The sequence below is a fragment of the Pempheris klunzingeri genome, chromosome 5 (genome assembly GCF_042242105.1).
Source record: "Pempheris klunzingeri isolate RE-2024b chromosome 5, fPemKlu1.hap1, whole genome shotgun sequence".
Classification (NCBI taxonomy): Eukaryota; Metazoa; Chordata; class Actinopteri; order Acropomatiformes; family Pempheridae; genus Pempheris; species Pempheris klunzingeri.
In genome coordinates, this window is record NC_092016.1 from 16,849,254 (window position 1) to 16,867,909 (window position 18,656).

Genomic DNA, 18,656 nt, shown 5'->3' on the forward strand with positions numbered 1-18,656 from the left:
GAGTGAAAACAGCGTGTCGTATTTTTTTTCTACTTTATGCCCTTAATAACTCTTGCTTAGCTGTATTATTGCTTTGGGCTGTTACATTTCACGGATCATGTCCTTTGATATTACACTTAGGCTTGCTGTCTTTTTTTAAAAGTCAATCCCTCCCTTTTGTTGACCGTCTTGGTAAAAAAAAAAAAAAAATCCTTCAAGTAGTTAAAGTGTGTTTTAATTTATACTCCCCCCCTCCCATCGTCGTCCTTTAGGGTTGATTTTCTGCATTTTGTTTACAAACCAAATGTTCCTGCGCAAAAAGTGCGCAGGAGGCATCCTGGTGAACACTTTGGAAAACTGACAAGGGATTGCCAAATCATTTCCTTGCCTGGGAATGACGTCCCTGCAGCACAATCCAGTTATATTTAGAGCCTATATATAGTGGAGTCGCCCCCTAGGCTTTGTTGACTCTGCAGCAGGCAGCGGCAGGAGATCTCCACACTGAAAGGAGACGTCCTGAAACTGACACCATGTGACCTACATAGATACAATATTGTTTGTGAGCGTTAAAGCGTTAATGTCAATCACTCTGTCTGCCTTCAAATGACATGTTATCAGAATAAAAAATCTAATCGAGTTTGCGCATACAAAACGTGTATAATAAACACAGGCAAAAAGGGTGAATATAACATTTACACACATTTATGAATTAAAACACCAATACAAATGTTTTCTGAGGACAATAAGGAGCCTATTCGTGCCCACATTGCGACACAGGGTCGAGTGAAATGCCCCAAACCGGTTGAAATCCCCAGCTATGCTTTCTGGGTAAAGTGCGCCCCGGTATCCGCCCATATTCGCTTAAAGGAGGCCAACCCGAGCAGCTAGGCCGGACGTTGGATCAAATGGAAAGTTCAATCGATTAATTTGCCCACTTTATTTTTTTTTCTTTTGCATGCTCCCGCTTGCTCCTGAGACGAGACAGACCGACTTAAATGCGGGCGTTTGGGAGTGAAATAGGAAATGCAGAGATCGTGTGAAACCAGAGGATTATCAGCTTGACTTATTTGGTCGCTACTTCGGACGCGGAACTCCACTCGCTAAAAGGTAAAACAAATGGATAAGATTCATACATGTGTGTCGCTTTATTGGGTTTGTTGCTGCATTGTTCTCCCTGATTTAGCGGATAGGTCAGCTGTGTAACCACTGAACATTATCACCGTAGTGGAAATGTTCATTTTCGTTGTGAGTGCAAACTACGCCCAATTGTTAACCCAACGTCTGGCCCTGCAATGCAGACCTTTGGGCTAGCCTGTCAATGGCGGCTCCAAAATCTGCCCCCTTCCCCTTTGAATGAATGATACCGACTTTGTCCGGACACACGACGCAGACAGTGCTGCATTAATGAGCTACTTTTGTTAAACACGTTAGCTTAGCTCACGGGGGCTAGTTAGCTTACTTTTGAGACTGTGGGCGAGCTCCGATGCTAAACAAGCTAACCGCACAGCAGCCTGGTTATTTAAACACAGTGCTCGGAGGTTTTCTCTCAACCAATCTGGCAACCCTGCGGGCACAGAGGAGTGGATTTAAATCAAATTCCTTTCAACTTTTAAGCCTGCTCTGGGTGTTATTGCAGGAGCTTTCATTGAGAAGTGGGGAGGCCTGTTTCAACCTCGGCTAACTCACAAAGGTGACAAAACTGTTACAGTGTGGGTTAGTATTTATGTGGCTGGCTGCTAATCAGCCCACCATTTCTGCATTAGCCCTCAACCATGCAGGCGACTCCCCTGGTGAGATGCTGTCTGAAATAAACAAGTTTACACTGAGAATAGCCTTGTTGTCAGTGGTGGATACTCAGTGCCATCCAGATGGTGTCAACATAAGGCATCAATAACCATGACTGGCATAGTCATATTTTCAGGAAATGCCTCCGCATCATAACTGTACCACAGTTTGAAGCTGAGCTGTCAACATGGCAGTGTGTTTTTAACTCTACTACAACACAAATAAGGGCAAGACGACCAAGTTCACTAGTCACTGAACCAAAAACAAGCTGCACCATCATTACACCTCAGTGTGTTGCTGAGTAGACCTGATGCACATGTACTACATTTAGCCATTCAAAGGTGCTTTGACTGTCTGATATACTTGAAAAGTGACAGTATTTGTACAGACATGACAAGCATGTGGCAGACGACTTCCATGTGCTGCTGGAACGATCTGTGACATTGTCAGCCGTCTTATCTGCTCAGGTAAAGATAAGATTGTTTCCTAATGGACAGAGCAGCCTCAGCGTGTGTAAATCGCAGACTGCGTGGGGCATTTCAGGGAGCGTCTTAAATGTTGGGAACGCGGACGAGCCTAGTAAAAGTATAGCATTTGCTGGCCAAATACCTATCAAACCACATTCTCCTTTTTGTTTGTCTAGAAAAGGCAATAAGATTCAGTGGAACTCCTCCCTGACTGCAGGCTGTGCAGAGCTGTGAGCAGCATGTACTGTAACTTCTGAAAAGGCCAGCTGCCACTATTGATGGGCGCTGCTTCACAAAGCAGTCAGACAGCAGAGAGCCTCCCAGTTGCTTGTCAATTTTGGAACCTTAATGTAATGTCATAGATTTCTGCCTGGGGTTAGTTTTTGTTGTCTGGCTGCTACTCAGAAAATACAGCTGGATGTGTTGCTGCATTTGATGATGGGATGTTCACAGCTACCTATTTTCTTTTTATTCTCTACCTGATTATTTGTTATTTTTGCAACAGTTTTAATTTAAGTTATTTATAAATTGGGCTTTATTAACATTTGATTTATTTCAGGGCTAATAATGATTTAATATGTTAACTCCCCCTGAATTCACTAGCAGTTTTTCAGTGTTTATTTTCCCTCATTTGTACATAATTCCTTGCAGGTGAACCATAATTTATTTGTTTGATGGTTGTAGTTTCCCCCACAAGCTTCCTATTATACTGAATACGAACATCTTATAAATGAAAAGCAAAATAAAGATGATGTGAAATGTAATTTTGCGGTGAATCAGCAGTGCTATTCAAAGTGTTAAGTGATATTGAAAGACGCATTTACTTTTTTATTTATTTTATTTTTTTCAGTCAATCCTCAGGCTCAGACTTGACAGCGTGCCAGGCAGAAATGAAGAGATTCAAATGAAGATAGTAGACAAAATTGTTTTAGCAATAATTCAGTACTCGAGTTTCAACCATCCACAGCAGAATATAATGTATTAAGTGCAGAGGGGTTTAAACATCTGAGAAATGCACTACTAAACTCTTTTTCCCTTTTAAGGCTTTGATCCTACAGATGAACTGTCACTGTCTGTGTCTTTGGAAACACCTGAGTATAACATGCTGTTTTTTTGTTTGTTTTTGCTTCCACAGGTGAATCATGACAGAATATAAGCTGGTAGTGGTGGGAGCTGGTGGCGTTGGCAAGAGCGCACTTACCATTCAGCTCATCCAGAATCACTTTGTGGATGAATATGACCCCACCATCGAGGTAATGAAACTTTATGTGTGCATGCATGTACATGTATGTGTGAATTTGTGTGCTCAAGTACACGTCTGTGCTCATGGTTCTGTTTGTATTTTGGAAGGGGGCAGAACAAGGAGACACTAAAAAAGGAGTTGCAGCAGGTTCTTCTGGTTTAAGTCTTAAAAAGACACCAAACAGGTTTTTTAATAACTTTCCATGTGTGTCTGCCTGCCTGCTCTCTCAGGGGACCAACCTCTACTGAGCGATTTCATTCAAGTGTTGTTGTGCAGCTGCAGGTTAGAGCTCCATTAAGGATTATTTGAATACAAGATAACATCTGAAACAATTGCTGCTCACTGGATCACACCGTAATTATTTGTTTGATCAGACTGAGTGTGACCATCAGTGTGATGAAAAGCTGGAGCGCTTTGACACAGTGGAAATTGGGACCTCATTATGATTTGAGGTCTGCTGGAAAATGGAGTGGCCTACTACAGCTAGAGTGGGGCAATAATTTAATGCAGTCATGTGATGTCTTTCAGCAAAATCGTGTCAATGCAAGCATGCCATTATGAAACAATGTCAACAAATTTAGTTTGAATTAGTAATAGATAAAATGCTGAATACACTTCACTGTGCTGAACATGTTTTGCATATGTATAAATATGAAAATTTCTTGTGATCTTTGTGATATAAATACAATTGAGGATCATAAAATATGTTGAATCGCAGGAAATCACGCATTCTAAAAAGATGTTGCACTCAATTATAACATGGATGTTAAAAACACATTTAAGTGTAAAGAAAATGAATAATTGTTAAAGTATGTGATCCACAACCAACTCGGATGCTCAGGGTTGATCGTTCTCTGACCTCTTCCTCTGTAGGACTCTTACAGAAAGCAGGTAGTGATTGACGGAGAGACGTGTCTGCTGGACATCCTGGACACTGCAGGTCAGGAGGAGTACAGCGCCATGAGGGATCAGTACATGCGGACAGGGGAGGGCTTCCTCTGCGTCTTTGCCATCAACAACACCAAGTCCTTCGAGGACATTCACCACTATAGGTGAGCTGAGAGACTGATGGTCTCTGCAGTCTTTGGACCCAGTGTGACTGCAGTGTTTTGAAGTGCTAATATTTTGGGGTGTCCTAGTGGTGTAAGGTGCTGACCATGTAATTCTAATGTCCAGGGTCAAGTCCAACTGGAAACTCTGTCTAACCCATAGTTTCAGCTCTCTACTGTCTAATAAAGGCAGCCTCAAACATATATACATGACAAAGCAATAAAATTTGCCGCTAAAGATTTTATATGAAGTAGATTTATTGTAACTTCCTTTGCCACTTCACTGCTGTGCATGATTTTGTTCATGCCGATGCTCTTTTTGATTTGTGAATCAAACATTTTGGGGGAAAAAATCAAGGCAGTAGTTAAAATATCCACATTTATTGCACCCCCATATAATAATATGGGGACAAAATGATCTTAGTGATAATCTCATTGTAGAATTTGATGCCACATCAGAGTTTGAATACTTACCATTTAATGTATTTTTGAGGTAAAACACTAAAATTCTGATCATGATCGTATTCTAGTTACTCTGAACTTAAAATGAAATTAAATTTGTGTTGTGTCTGTCAATGTCCAGAGAACAGATTAAGCGGGTGAAAGACTCCGAGGACGTCCCCATGGTGTTGGTGGGGAACAAGTGTGACCTCCCGTCCCGGACAGTGGACACCAAGCAGGCTCAGGACTTAGCACGCAGCTATGGCATTCCCTTTATTGAGACCTCAGCCAAAACCAGACAGGTGAGAGCCCAGCCAGAGACGACCACGCCCTTAAGACTCAAACAGTTTAAGTTTTCAGTCTGTCACTAAACTGCTGGAGTGTTGCACTGCAGGTCTGTAGATCATATTGAATGGAGAGAAGTTGCATGTGGTCTCAGCTGTACTGGCTTGACTGACACAGCAGTCTCATAAAATTCACTTTAAAATCAAATTCCTTAATTCCATAGAGATCAGGCTCGCAGTAATTTTGACATGTTCTTACAAAGGCTTGATAATGACCTGGATCACAAGTAAGAATTAAAGTCTTGAGTCATGTGGTGCTGTTGATTCAGTGTCTATTATGGTCTTGTTTATAATAATGTTGCTTGGAAATGTCTCAGGCAATGAATGCGCCGCGCATCGTTAAATCCTCTTTGGTTAATTGAATTTTTTTTTTTTAATTTATGGGTGATAAAGTAATCATTGCATGCTACTTTGATGTGTTTATCTGAAATTATATCATCATTAGGGCAATCTTCATGGGATCCAACATTATCAATAATCAGCAAATCAGTAAACGTGTGTCAAGGAGTCTGCATGAAAGGACAAGCTGTTGGCAATTACTCAGGGGGTTTAATGATTCTGCTTACTGGTTACTGTGACTGGGTGTTGGAAGACTTGCCGTGGCGTGGTCGAGTCAAAGGGTGTGTGTGTGTGTGTGTGTGTTGTGAGCATGGCCTTAGGTGGCTGGCTGGCGCAGTGATCTGTAAACACATCTTTCCTGGTCTCTCTGACCTGAAGTGAATCACAGCTCTTTCTGGTGCGGGGGAAATTAATGACACAATGATTTCTTACAGCTCTGTTCACCTTTTCCCACCTGAGTGTACCAATAATTCACCATTCACGTGCTGCTGCTGTTGGACCAGCAACTGCAAACAAAGCCACCCAGTGTTTCCCAAATCTCAGTGATTTCATCTGACTTCTCTGGGAAACTTAACACTTAAAATGCTCAATCAAATATGCTCATAATGCACGTACTTCTCCTTTTTATATTAGCCTTGAGAGGTAGTGATACTCCACTCTTATCTTTTTAGTGTCCCTCACCCACCGAAGGCTGAAAAGATGTCTGCTTTTGAAGTTCATTTTTTTTAAGTTCAGTGTAAATGGATTCCACCAATGACACTTTCATGATGAAAATTAGATATTAACATTCAAACCACTGCTGCACTATAATCTATAACCATCCATGTGTGTGCTCGGTGTCTTCCAAACAAGTATAGTTTTGCCAAAATACAGCTCAACACACTACTTTTGTCAGAACTTCAAAGAGGGCAAAAGTGAACATAGTCTTTTTGGCAAAACTATGATTGTTTGGAACATACCGAGTAAGATTTTATTTATTTTTTTTTAAGGATGCTTTGATACTTTTCTTCTGCTATTAAAACTTGCCACCATTGGAACTCAATCCTTCCACAGCCCCTCTTCATTGAGAGGAGGGAAATGACAAATCTTTTCAAGCCTACAGGCGGTGAGTGTTTGGAATAAATGAGACAGATTTTGGGTGGAGTATCAGTTTATGTAGACGATGAGGCCAGCGCAGATGTTGCAGGTAGACCCACCTCAAGATATCGGCCTGCTTTGCTCCTCTGTATCTGTAAGCTGTAACACATGCACCCATACAGTATGTACTCCTGTATTCCTCAGCATTGAGGGAAGTTGTGTCTTATACTGCAGAGAGTGGAAGATGCCTTTTACACTCTGGTACGGGAGATCAGGCTGTACCGGCTCAATAAGCTCAGCAAGGAAGAAAAGACTCCGCGCTGTGTCAAGCTTAAAAAGTGTGTTGTGATGTGAAAGGGGTAAGTGTATGCAGCCGCGCGCCCACCAGCTCTGTGTGTGTGTTAGTGGGGATTGTGGAGGAGGCAAAGGGAGAAGACACTCAATGAGAGCTGGTGCTTCATGGGTTCTTACAGTTAACATGCTGGTTTCATTGGGACTGTGGTGAAGCTCTAACAGGAGGCTGAAACGGCTGATGATTTCTTCCCTTTTCAGTGTCTCTGTGTATTATTCCTGATTATTATCTAAGGCCGTTTTCACACTGAGTTTGTTTACTTGAGTCTGAACATGAGTTCAATTGACCCCCCCCCTTCTGCTAACCCCACTGGTCTGCTTTCACACTTGTCAACTTTTGTTCTGATCTGGGGGTGCGTTTGTGTAATTCTTTGCACATCAAGGTGCACGCATTTGCCCTGGTTTCCACAAGGAAAGGACGACTAGTCAAAAGCCATACCACAGTTGGCTGAGAGATTCAGAAAACCTCTTTCATGTTGACTTGATAAAGCATTTTTAGTGTGCGCTTTAGAAAAAACACCCATATTATCCAGGCTAATCATTCACTAAACTACCAGTGTGAAAGCGTCCCAATCTGCTGAAATCATCGTGGAGAAAGGGTTATGGGCTGGCGAGCCGATATACACTACTCACAAAAAGTTAGGGATATTCGACTTTCAGGTGAAATATATGGAAAATGTAAAAAGTGAATGCTACGGTGATATTATATCATGAAAGTAGGGCATTTAAGTAGAAGCATGCAATGGTAATTTTATTCATCTTAAACAATTTATTGAAAGAAAATCAGTGGTGGGTATACCACAACAAAAATTTTTCAGTGTCTCAATAAATTGGGATGTGGCCAAAGGACGTCCACTCCTCTTCTTTCTGTGACTCTTCCAGTCACTCTGTATCACTGTTACAACCTCCTGATGACACTCTGTGACCCTCTAAACTCAGTTAACACCTCAGTCTGAGGACTTCCTGTTTGAAGCCTCGCAATGGCGAGGTGCTGTTGATCGATTGTTAGGTGTCGTCTTGGTCTCATGATGTCAGAATGTGAACAGCACGATGAGGAGGACTGTTTAAATACCAATTCTAACTGAAGCAGGAAATGTTTTGGTCGATTCAGGGATCAAACCTGTTGTGAATTTTGCTGCTAAGCTTCTTGTTAGAGAACAGCAACTTGTGCAAAAAGTACTGAAACACTGAACAGTTGGACATGTGCATTCAAAAGTTTAGAGAAGGTCACATTAAGTTCACCTGGAAAGTTTTTAGAATGCATTTTAAGTTCATCCTGAAATTTCACCTGAAAGCCGAATATCCCTAACTTTTTGTGAGTAGTGTATGTGATTTAAAGGAGATTATGGTGGGACCAAATCATGTGCTGAAACATTTCCAAGGAGGATGGTGTTTAAAAAAACTGGCAGATATGTTGTAAATGAAAAGTGTGTGTGTGTGTGTGTGTGTGTGTGTGTGTGTGTGTGTGTGTGTGTGTGACAGAGTTTTTCTTGCAGTCACAAATCCCTTAGTCTTTATTCTTTCCTTTCCTGCTGTCTTTGTCACAACCTGAAGTGACCTCCTTACTCTGCAGCTCCTGAGATTCACCATCATTTATTGCACAACACAACTGTTCTAGTCCCCGGTGTGGCATCAGCAGACACTAGCTACATTCACATGGAGCCTTTTATTTGCTAAAAATCACAGCGAGAGCATAAAGCCTCATTTAAACACCTCAGTCAGAATAAATTGGCTCATTCAAAAAAAGTCATTCATTTTTGAAAGTGGCTTTCCAGAATACCACAGACTTTTATTCTTGACGCAAATCAAAGCTGTTCAGTGGAGGATGATGACTATCACCTTTTTTTTTTTTTTTTTTTAATTTGTTGCCCATTAGAGTTTTCTATCACTTTTCTGTGTGGTGCATCTCTCCCAGAGGAACCATCTTCTTTATTAGTTTTTAGGGAGATAAACAGAAGGCTTGCCTTCTGTTCACGAACTCTGTTAGCGGAATATTTTTATAAAACTGTTGCTTCAGTACAAACCCGCAGCAGTTGACGAGTAATAGTGCCAAGTCTATGATGCAGGTCCATCTTATTTTAACACTTTGCTTGTGTCGGCCGACTGCACGTAGACGACTGCAAATGTAAACAGGACAACTTGTCCTCATTTTATTTAACGGTCATTTAACGTGGGAGCTGTAAATTGGACTGATTACATTCAGAAGGAAAGAAACTGGCTCATGTAACTGCAGCTACTGTCCATGTGATTTTCAGTGGAAACACCGCTGATGTGTACTCTGAAATACATGATTCATTAGTTATGCACCTTTTATTCAGCTGTGTCTCGCATAGCCTCAAGTGGATCGATGAATGTCCCTCTACTCCGATGTGTCAGGCTGATGAACAGAAAATAGTGAAAACTGATGTTAAATGCAGTTTGACCTTATCCAAGATGATATTTGGAGATTCAAGTTTATTTGATGGTTTTCAATTGGAAAAAATAATTCAAATAATAAAATTCAATATAACTATGCCAGGAAAAGTACTGCATTTAGTTTCTTTGGTAGTGGAACACACCAGGTCCAGGTTACACATTATTATTATGGTATGAAAGACTGGAGTGTGAATTGGCGTTTGATCAGTTTTTCTTTACTTGTTCTTCATAGAGTGCAATTACCCTTAAAGTTTAGCAGCCTTTCCAGTTTCACCTCACAATCCAAGAACATTGTCAGTCCTAAATGTTTGTCGAGCTGTATAATATTTGACTGTTTATTTTTGTGTAGGTGTTTATTTGTATTCTGGTATGAAAACACCGCAACTATAATAATGTTCTCTTCGTATTTGTTCTTTTTTCCAGGGCGTTGATGATGCCTTTTACACATTAGTGCGAGAAATCCGGAAGCATAAGGAGAAGATGAGCAAGGAGGGCAAAAAGAAGAAAAAGAAGTCCAAGACAAAGTGTACACTTATGTGAATAATCACCCCTTTTCAAGACAGACTAAAAAAAAAAAATAACTATGTTGAACAGTTAAAGTAATACATTTTGTACATTACACTAAATTATTAGCCTCTTTCTCAATACCCACCATACTGAATACTAAACTTGACCCGATTTTTCTGCCTTTCTGTTATTTGCTACTTCGACACCAATAAGCTTTATTTTCAGTTTAGTGCCAGTTGCCCACATGTGTTGGTCCAACAGCCTGTTTGATTTTATAGGATGATGCTGATTTGGAATAATTTTATAGAACTGCAGAGCTGTGAGCTAATTGCATCGCAGCTCATGTTTGACAAATTAGTGTTATTATAAACAATTGAAAGTTTTTTTCTTTTTTTTTTTTTTCCTTTGCTTAAAAGGTCATGACCTACAAAAGTTCTGTAATGCCCTTCTAAGTATGGGATGCCAAAGAATGAATTTTCATCCCGATTCTCATACACAAAACAGATATGAAGAAAGGACCAACGTTCAGCCAGATGAGATCCAAATGTCCCAGCCACTGTGTAATTTCCCCATCTTAATGACCTCTAGGTATGACTTAGTTATGTCACTGATATAAGTATGCATGCAAACTCCTACTCTTCTCCGAATGTTTTAACACCCTAATTAGCTATTAATTGATTTACAATTTGTCAATGCTTTGTACTGTGTGGGGAGTGATTTCTTGCCTACATGAGACGTTTGTTATGTTTTTCTTTTTGCATGCATTTTGTCCTTGATGACACATGGTATTGCAAACTGCCTCGGTTGATACATTTAGCAGAGCCAACAACGAGGAACTCTGACCCAAGCGGACATCATACAGTCCAGTTTTTCAGGTTTATATAAAGTAATCAGTACTTGCTTTTGTGAGAAAGAAATCAGCCACTTATGCTTGATTAATGACACTTTCAGAGATCCAGATTTTTACCCATTTTTGTGATAACAAAATGGGACTAACAGCCAGGTTTTGTGTCGGCCAGTCATTTAATGTTGCAGGGATTCATGCCTCGTCACAATCTAATGTTGGACAGGTTGTTTGACCTCGCTGGTCACACATTTCCTGCTTTTGTCTTCTCAAAGGCTTGACTGCAGGATTGTTTTCAATTCATCCTGGCAATAATCATTTCATTGCTGTTCCTGTCAACATCCTCCTGATTGAGGCTCTGTATTTAAACAGTACGAGGACCCCATATCAGTTCATTCAACGTTAGTTTGGTTTTAAATTTGAGGATTTTGTGATTTTCCGGTGGCTGGCCATAGAGGTGTCATGCCTTGCACATTTTCCTGCGCTGTTGACTTGTTTGCTTGTGACAGGCTAGAGAGCAGAATGCATCTTTTTTTCAAGCAGCTTTCAGGAATATTTCTCTTGGTGTGGTGTCACAGAGGTTGTTCAAAATGTACTCCAAATGGATTTTCAGATTCTTCCTTTTTTGTGGAGCGCTTGAAAGAGTTTTTGGATTAATTTCCTAAAGTGTTGAAATTGTTTGGTGGACTGCCTTTCAACAGAAATGATTGTCCAGCAAAATAATTTGTAATTTTCTCTCACAAAGCTTGTGTATCGTGGTGATGTAACTGGAACTGATGTTTGTAAATGAGGCAATAATTGCCATAAAATTGGTTTTTGGAGAAAATTGTCTGAATTTATAAAATAAGTCCTAGTTTCTTTCCCAGGTCAACCCATATTCCACCTTTTTTCCATTGTATTTACAAGCTGTTCTCCTGGGGATTTTTATTTGCCTTTTTATGTTTGCATTAGGTGCTACATTTAGACGGTAGAAAGAGCCGAGACAACATTTACTTTGTCCTGCGTGTGTGCTCAAGAAATGCACAAAACGCTCTTTTAGGGGAGCAATGGTATTGACACAGAAAATCCAGACATGATACATTTTGCTTTCAGGATTAATGAATTTTGACCTGGTTTATTATTACCTCCTTTTTTTTTTTTTTTTTTTTCATGAAGTAGATAATAACTGTTAATGCAATTTTAATTATGGAACCCTCTTGTTAACAATACTGTTTCAAAAGTAGTTATACTGAAATGTTCCTCTTCCTTTTATTGCGTGCCAACAGCTGATTTCTGAAATGTATCATTTATACCTGGATCATATTTTAACAACCTTTGTATAGTTGTGATACTGAAAGGTGCATATTTTGTAAATTGTGCTTCATTTCGTTGGTGTGTCTAAATGAATGTTGCTTTAATGGAGTTTCACTCCGCTCTGTGTATGTGACTAGAGAGTATGACTGGGTCCAGGTCTAGGGAAGTGAATGAATGACCACTTTACAACACACCTGTTGTGGGCAGTGTAGAGTGGTGATCTGATCTCAAATGAGTCTATTTTTTGCCATGAATCTCACCACTCCTATTTAATGTGTAATAAAGAACAAAGTAAAGAGGAACTGATGTCTTTCTTTAAATTGTCCTTTTGTTTCTCACTCTCTTCATTGACTTACATTGTCTCATTGCACATGTATGCTGCACTATCAACTACAATATCATCAGCATAATTATTATATTGGCACTAATGCACAGTGTTAAACATGAATTTAACATTTTGAAGTATTTCATGGTGTGCACCTCTATCATGGCTGAAGCTTGCACCAGTGTTGCCCAGCAGGTGGCACTGTTCACTCACTTTAGCAGCTGAAAGATCCTGAAAGACCACAAAATCTATGAAAGGGCTATTCTCCAGCTGCTCACACTCCCAGACAGAGTGAGACTAGATTTGGTTTTTTACAAGTCCATGTGCATGTTCCAAAATAAACCAGGACTAAAAATGTTGAGTGAAAAATAGACTGGTATTCTAAGCAGAAATGTTCCCACTGTTTAAAACCCATGGTCACTTTTGGTGACAAGAAGTCATCTCATGCATTGTGAAGTTGATTATCTTTGAGGTTTAGTGGAAATGAATCATATGAGTTCTAAGGATAAGTAAAAGATTCAATTTAATTGACAGTTTTTTGTGGCTAATTGTGAGTAAATCACTCTTCCTGTCCCTCACAAAAGAAAGAGACTGTGGAAACTACTTAATTGTTTAGGTGTTAAAATTAATTAAGTTCATCGGAGTTTAAATTCCATGATAATGATTGGCCCGATAAACCAAAATGCCATGATTATTATGATCATTGGACTAATGGTTTTAAAGGTAACTCATTAAACTTAAGCAAATCCCAAACTTGAACATTATTCAGGAGCCAGTCCTTTGGCATGCTGCAGCAGAACAAAAAGGACAAAACCCATTCAAATAAATACAAATAACGATCATATTAAACGTATATCTTATACAAAATGGAGTGGTCTGGACATATTACATCATGAAAAGTAATCAACTGTAATATAGATATAGATATACTGTATGGCCCTGCTTTTGAAGCAGGACTAAAACTGGTCTGAAACGGCTCTGTATATTGTACCTCGCTTTGGGGTTAAAGGTTTAAGGTTACTATAGATACCTGCTGCAGCATCTGATACAATGAGCTTTAATCTTCTAAACTGACATGACCATAATGTCTGACAGTTGAATTTCCTAATTCGAATGAAGTGACGTCAACAGGTTTGTTGAATGGATGTACACAACTATTAATGTTTTGGTTGAATAGTGATGTGTGGTGTTACTACAGTTGCAGACCTGGGTTTAGAGTGAACATTAATGACCAGGGATTTATCCACGGCAGCAGTCTAGTTTAAAAACACGTGTTCAGTATCCTCTGTGAAAGACAGGGTTGATATGTGAACATTATATATGTGAAGACATTTAAGGGGTTTGTCCCTTCAGAATAAAGGTCAGGCCCAAACTTGCATTTGATGTCAGGACATTCTTAGAACTGAGTCAACACTTTTATTTGTATTTATAGTCTTTTCCATTTCTTTAATTCTGACCATGACTGACAAGGTTAAGATTTGTTTTGCAAAAGTTCTCATGCTCATTTACACATGCTCAGTATTAAACAACTCAGAAAAGAGCATCATCAACATTTAATTCTGCCATCGAAGGTAATCCATAACTTTGAATGTGTTTCAGAGTATTTTGCAATGTGGCATCAGAATACTAATACCAGGCTATAATCTTGAAAGTTCTCTTCTTTTATATTAATGTGCAAATTTGCTTGCTTCTGTTTTCTGCATGTAAACAAACATACACAGGACTCTCTCTGTGGCAATTTTTGTCCAATTGCTTTCCATTGTTAAAATGAAATATTCAACTGCTGACTGTGGTTACATTATGACCTTTCTGTCAAGCAAAACAAGATTAATGGTTGATGAATTTCATTCTTACTGGGAATTACTTGTATCATTCTGGCTGTTTTCAAAGCAACTACAGTTAGTACAGAGGATAGTTATAAACCTGTAGTAGATAAAGGACGATAAAATGATGATGATAAAAGCAATGAAAAACTGTCCAAAATAATGTGAAGCAGTAACACTGGGATTGTCCATACCAGTACAATAATGCCTGGAAAAATCTGTTATATTTCATTGTTATAAGCTCATTTAACTTGAAAGTGAAAGCTACTCTTTCCCGTTTTCTCCCTCATCAGATGACACTCAAAATTTGTGCTGCTGTTTTTCCGGTATATATCTGCCCCTATTGAGAATGCACAAAAGGGACATCTGCAAGGGATCTGAGTTTAGTTGTGTGTTTATTTGCCATTAGTAAGTTGATATTGAACACTGAAACTGAAACTGAGGTTATCCAAAATCAAACCAACACAAAGAGAAAACTGTCACAAAAAAAAACAAAAAACAGCACCACCGTCAACATATTTGTGGAGTTTTGGGCATTTTATATCCACGCTGGGTGATTCAGAGGTCAACATGACTCTGTATTGGCACACTTTCATCTAAAATCTCTCTCTACCAGCTCACATTTTATGTCACAGCGACAGAAATTGTCCTCCGGGCTTCAACATGCAGAATTGGCTGTTGGAGGATGTGCTTGTTTAGTCATATTCTGTGAAGGGGGATGTCATGTAGCATCAAAGATGAGGTATTTTCCCTTGCAGATTTCCAAGTAAAGTAAATGCCTGCTAGATCATGACCAGAGACAGTATACAAGCTTCAAAAGGACAGGCCCGTGTATGTGTCATATGCAGGCACTGCCGGGATAATTGGCTGCAAAATATTGTTGGGTATACAGGCAACCTGTATAGCTGCATCCTGTTGAGTGTCGTACAACCAAAGCTATTTATTGACATTGCCATAGTCATTAATGAACCCCTTAGATGCTGTTGGCCAAATATAAATTAAAAGTGACAAGTGACAGCAATTTTGTCCTAATAGCCCATTTGAATCTTCCGTTTCCTTCATAATTATTCTACACTGGAGATGCAGAATAGCCTGATTCAAAGGAAGTTAAGTTGTTTCCAAACTGTTGCTGTGAACAATAAACTATGTTAACATATTGTGACAAGCTCCATTACTCTTTCTTCTTAAACAATGGGGCTACGGTGCCTGCCACATAGCAGCCAAGAGTGAAAAAGAGAGGAGATCTAATGAATTATGCAGAGAGAGCTTTCTCTCAGCCTGACAGTCTGAAACCAGCCTGGAGAAAATTGTAAGAGAAGTACGAGTCAGTGCAGCCATCACAAATCCGCCTCCCCTTCCCCCCAGGGACCGCCAAGGCCAAGGCCTGTCAATCAAGCGCCCCCTCCCTAAACTGTAATCTGGGGACAGCACTGAGAAGCCTGCAGGTCTGATAAAGCGCTGAAAAGATGCCCCAGAAACCAATCCGCGGCACTCTGGGCTCCTGTCAGGGAGAAGGGCGGGGGAGGAAAAGACACAGCAAATGTTCCTAAATTGCTAACAACAAGCCTCAGACTGGTTCCACTCAGAAACCACACGACCCAGGCTGGCAAATCCATCTGCCTGTTTGGCCTGTGCACACTATACGGAATGAGCTCAATCACAATCATCAGTTCTGACCCCTGTCAACGTGTGCAGGGGAGTGAATTCACAATCATCTGACTGTCTAACCTCTGCCTTGTTAGTGCACTGAGCGAGAGAATTTCCTCTTTATTTTAATGAAGCATGGCTTCCCTCCCTGGCAGGCAGCTGAGTGTGGGGCAGAAAGAGCGCAGTCTGGTAATGAGAGGCCAGAAGGTTCAGGTGTCTTCAAACCGCAACACATAGAAGAGACTTAACACAGATGTGTTTTCACCAGCCCTGGAGGAAACAGAGAGCTGGATGAATATTCATGGTGCGGTGATGAATTGTGTTGCCTACAGCATCGTGCCACTTTGAAAGCCCTCATGCTGCTTCTTTTATCACAGGAGGTCTTCGCCACTGAACCTCACGGGCCACAACACAGCGCCCCAGCATCCAACTACCAATTATCATCCGAGATCATTAACTTGTTATGTTGACACAAACACTGCAATTTCAGATGCCCTTCTTTATTCAAATGACCCTATTCATGAGGAGTGGCTGACTGAGTTGATTGGATTTTTTTCTCGCATGCCTTGCAATCACTCAACAAGTGATGTTTGGACACAAAATTAATGAACAGCGTGCAATGCTTTGAACTGTGTGCACGCTATGTTTCTAGATGGATAAACAAGCTTCATAATATCTTTCAAAGTATGCATCAGCACAGATTGATACAGTAATGGCATGCTGTTGAATGTTTATACTTTGTTCTGTTCAGACGCATAATGATGGTAAGTCAACAGGCAGAGAGATAAAGGGATGGAAGGACGGAGGCGGAGTGGGGTGGCAGGGTAGAAGGCCTGGGGATTGAGCAGCGTCATGTTCAGCAGCCCCAGACGGGTGATTCATACCAGCCTCATCACTGGCAACAGACAGGACATCCAGGCCTTTATTACCTCCATCCATCACCATCACTTCATCAATCTGAGCTCCTGTGAGCCAGCTCTCCAACCAGTCCCCAAACACCCATCCCAACGTGCTGCTGGACAGAGATTTACACCCACCCACTAACGCCGTCTCCTTCTCTCGCTTTAACACACACACACACACACACACACAAAACAAGAGAGATGAGCTTCTATGTCGACTTTAGACACACTTGCGTGCACACACACACACACACACACATGCTCACACATGGGGAATGAGACAGAAAGAGAGGGAGTGTGTAAAGGCCATTCTGCAACCAGACATGGTGTGAAGCTGTTCCCCTAAGGGTCTCTGGCTGACAGGCTATCCTGCATTCTGAAAGCCACTTACACTTCAGCCTCATCATACCACCTGCTGCTGCTGACCAGTGTGTCAGGGGGGCATATCATGACGGATATACTAAGCTGTAGGAGAAATCTTTAAATCATTCTCACTGCTCCCCTAATTACAAAAAACCATGCAAACTCTACCATGCATACATCACACAGGCCTTGATTTCCTCGTCCAGCTGGGCACAATATCATGCCGTTACTATCTAATGCAATCCAGTACAACAGCCCTGCAATAAATGCTAACGCCTTGTTGTTGCTGGTGTTGAGGGAATTCTGGTAATGTTGAAAACTATAATGTTGCATTGGATTGCATTATATTTTCAAAGATAAGGCTAGCGTTATTCTGTAATTTCCTTATTGTTATTGTATCCCATGAAAAGACCAAAACCAATAATGTGTTAGTCAGTCTCTCCATACTTTCTGACTGCCTTTCCCTGTCTGTGGCACTCAGCCCCAAGCTCACTGGCTCCTGCTGAAATCTATTAAACAGTACATATCTGTTATCTGGGCTCTTACGGGCATCAGAGCAAGCTGAATTTCACTGAGACATTATCACCTGAAGTAATATGGCAAATGTATTAGCGTACATTCACATATTTACACATCCAGCAGGTCAGAGCAGCATGAGCATTCATCTGAAGTTGTGTTTATGTCCCTCTGATAAGCCCAATACTGATTCTCCATTTAGTTCTGAACCCCAACTAGCTGCTAACTTAATCTGATTTATATTTCAACTGAACTCAAGTCAAGTTTTATTTGTATAGCCCAATGTCAACAATCACAATTTGCCTCAGGAGCCTTTGCAGCATGAATGACACCCCCAAGAAGGAACAACTCCCCAAACCCAATTAAAGGCAGGGTACGCAAATTATTTTAGCAACAGTTTCTGTTGTATTTGTTGAAATTGTTATACCAACCAGCAATCAATAAATGAAAGGCTTTAACAAGGAAAGAAAAGACTGGCCACAGGACTGTAAGCTGACCTGCCTGTCTACTGACCTGGATACCTGTATGAACTCATTGCACATGAGCTGAATCTTCCACAAGGCTCGGCAGACTTATCACTAAAGCTAGCGAGCGCGTCACGCAAGAATGGCAGAAAAAGTGCAGCCAAAATCTGAGCTGCTTTTACCCAACACAAAGCACAGACCAACTGAGCCGAACCACTACAGAGAGCCGGGACTCTCAAATGTATACTGCGACAGGCTGTCGTTTAGCGAGCCATAGACCCATGGAGCAAACACATGAGCACAAAGCATAGGCTCTGAGCTGAGTGAGCAAAGGTAACATTACATTCATGAAGACTAATTTGATGTGTTAATGTGATTGTGACATTCAACAGAGCTGTTTATTTGTTGGACAGAAAAGCTGAGAGGTTGTCAGTCGTTGTAAAGAGAACGGATGAGAGACCCGGACGTGGAGCCACGGTGGT

General features: G+C 40.6%; 1 protein-coding gene across 2 annotated transcripts; it reads left to right on the top strand.

Annotated features, from left to right (window-relative positions):
* Positions 1–833: 833 nt before the first annotated feature.
* kras (v-Ki-ras2 Kirsten rat sarcoma viral oncogene homolog) lies at positions 834–12,436 on the top strand. Of its 2 annotated transcripts, XM_070830045.1 has the most exons (6): positions 834–1,086; positions 3,367–3,484; positions 4,348–4,526; positions 5,107–5,266; positions 6,959–7,083; positions 9,914–10,000. In XM_070830045.1, the coding sequence occupies exons 2-5, from the start codon at positions 3,374–3,376 to the stop codon at positions 7,076–7,078; spliced, it is 570 nt and encodes a 189-aa protein (XP_070686146.1). In that variant the 5' UTR covers positions 834–1,086; positions 3,367–3,373; the 3' UTR covers positions 7,079–7,083; positions 9,914–10,000. The 2 variants fall into 2 exon arrangements, with proteins under 2 accessions (XP_070686146.1, XP_070686147.1); XM_070830046.1 differs by lacking the exon at positions 6,959–7,083 and having other exon boundaries at positions 9,914–12,436.
* Positions 12,437–18,656: the final 6,220 nt, after the last annotated feature.

What these genes read in the sequence shown, in the direction of transcription:
- kras (XM_070830045.1), top strand. Translation starts at nt 3,374, where the DNA reads ATGACAGAATATAAGCTGGTAGTGGTGGGAGCTGGTGGCGTTGGCAAG. An exon ending in AATATGACCCCACCATCGAG is followed by an intron (nt 3,485 to 4,347) that starts GTAATGAAACTT and finishes CTTCCTCTGTAG; the next exon opens with GACTCTTACAGAAAGCAGGT. An exon ending in CCTCAGCCAAAACCAGACAG is followed by an intron (nt 5,267 to 6,958) that starts GTGAGAGCCCAG and finishes CTTATACTGCAG; the next exon opens with AGAGTGGAAGATGCCTTTTA.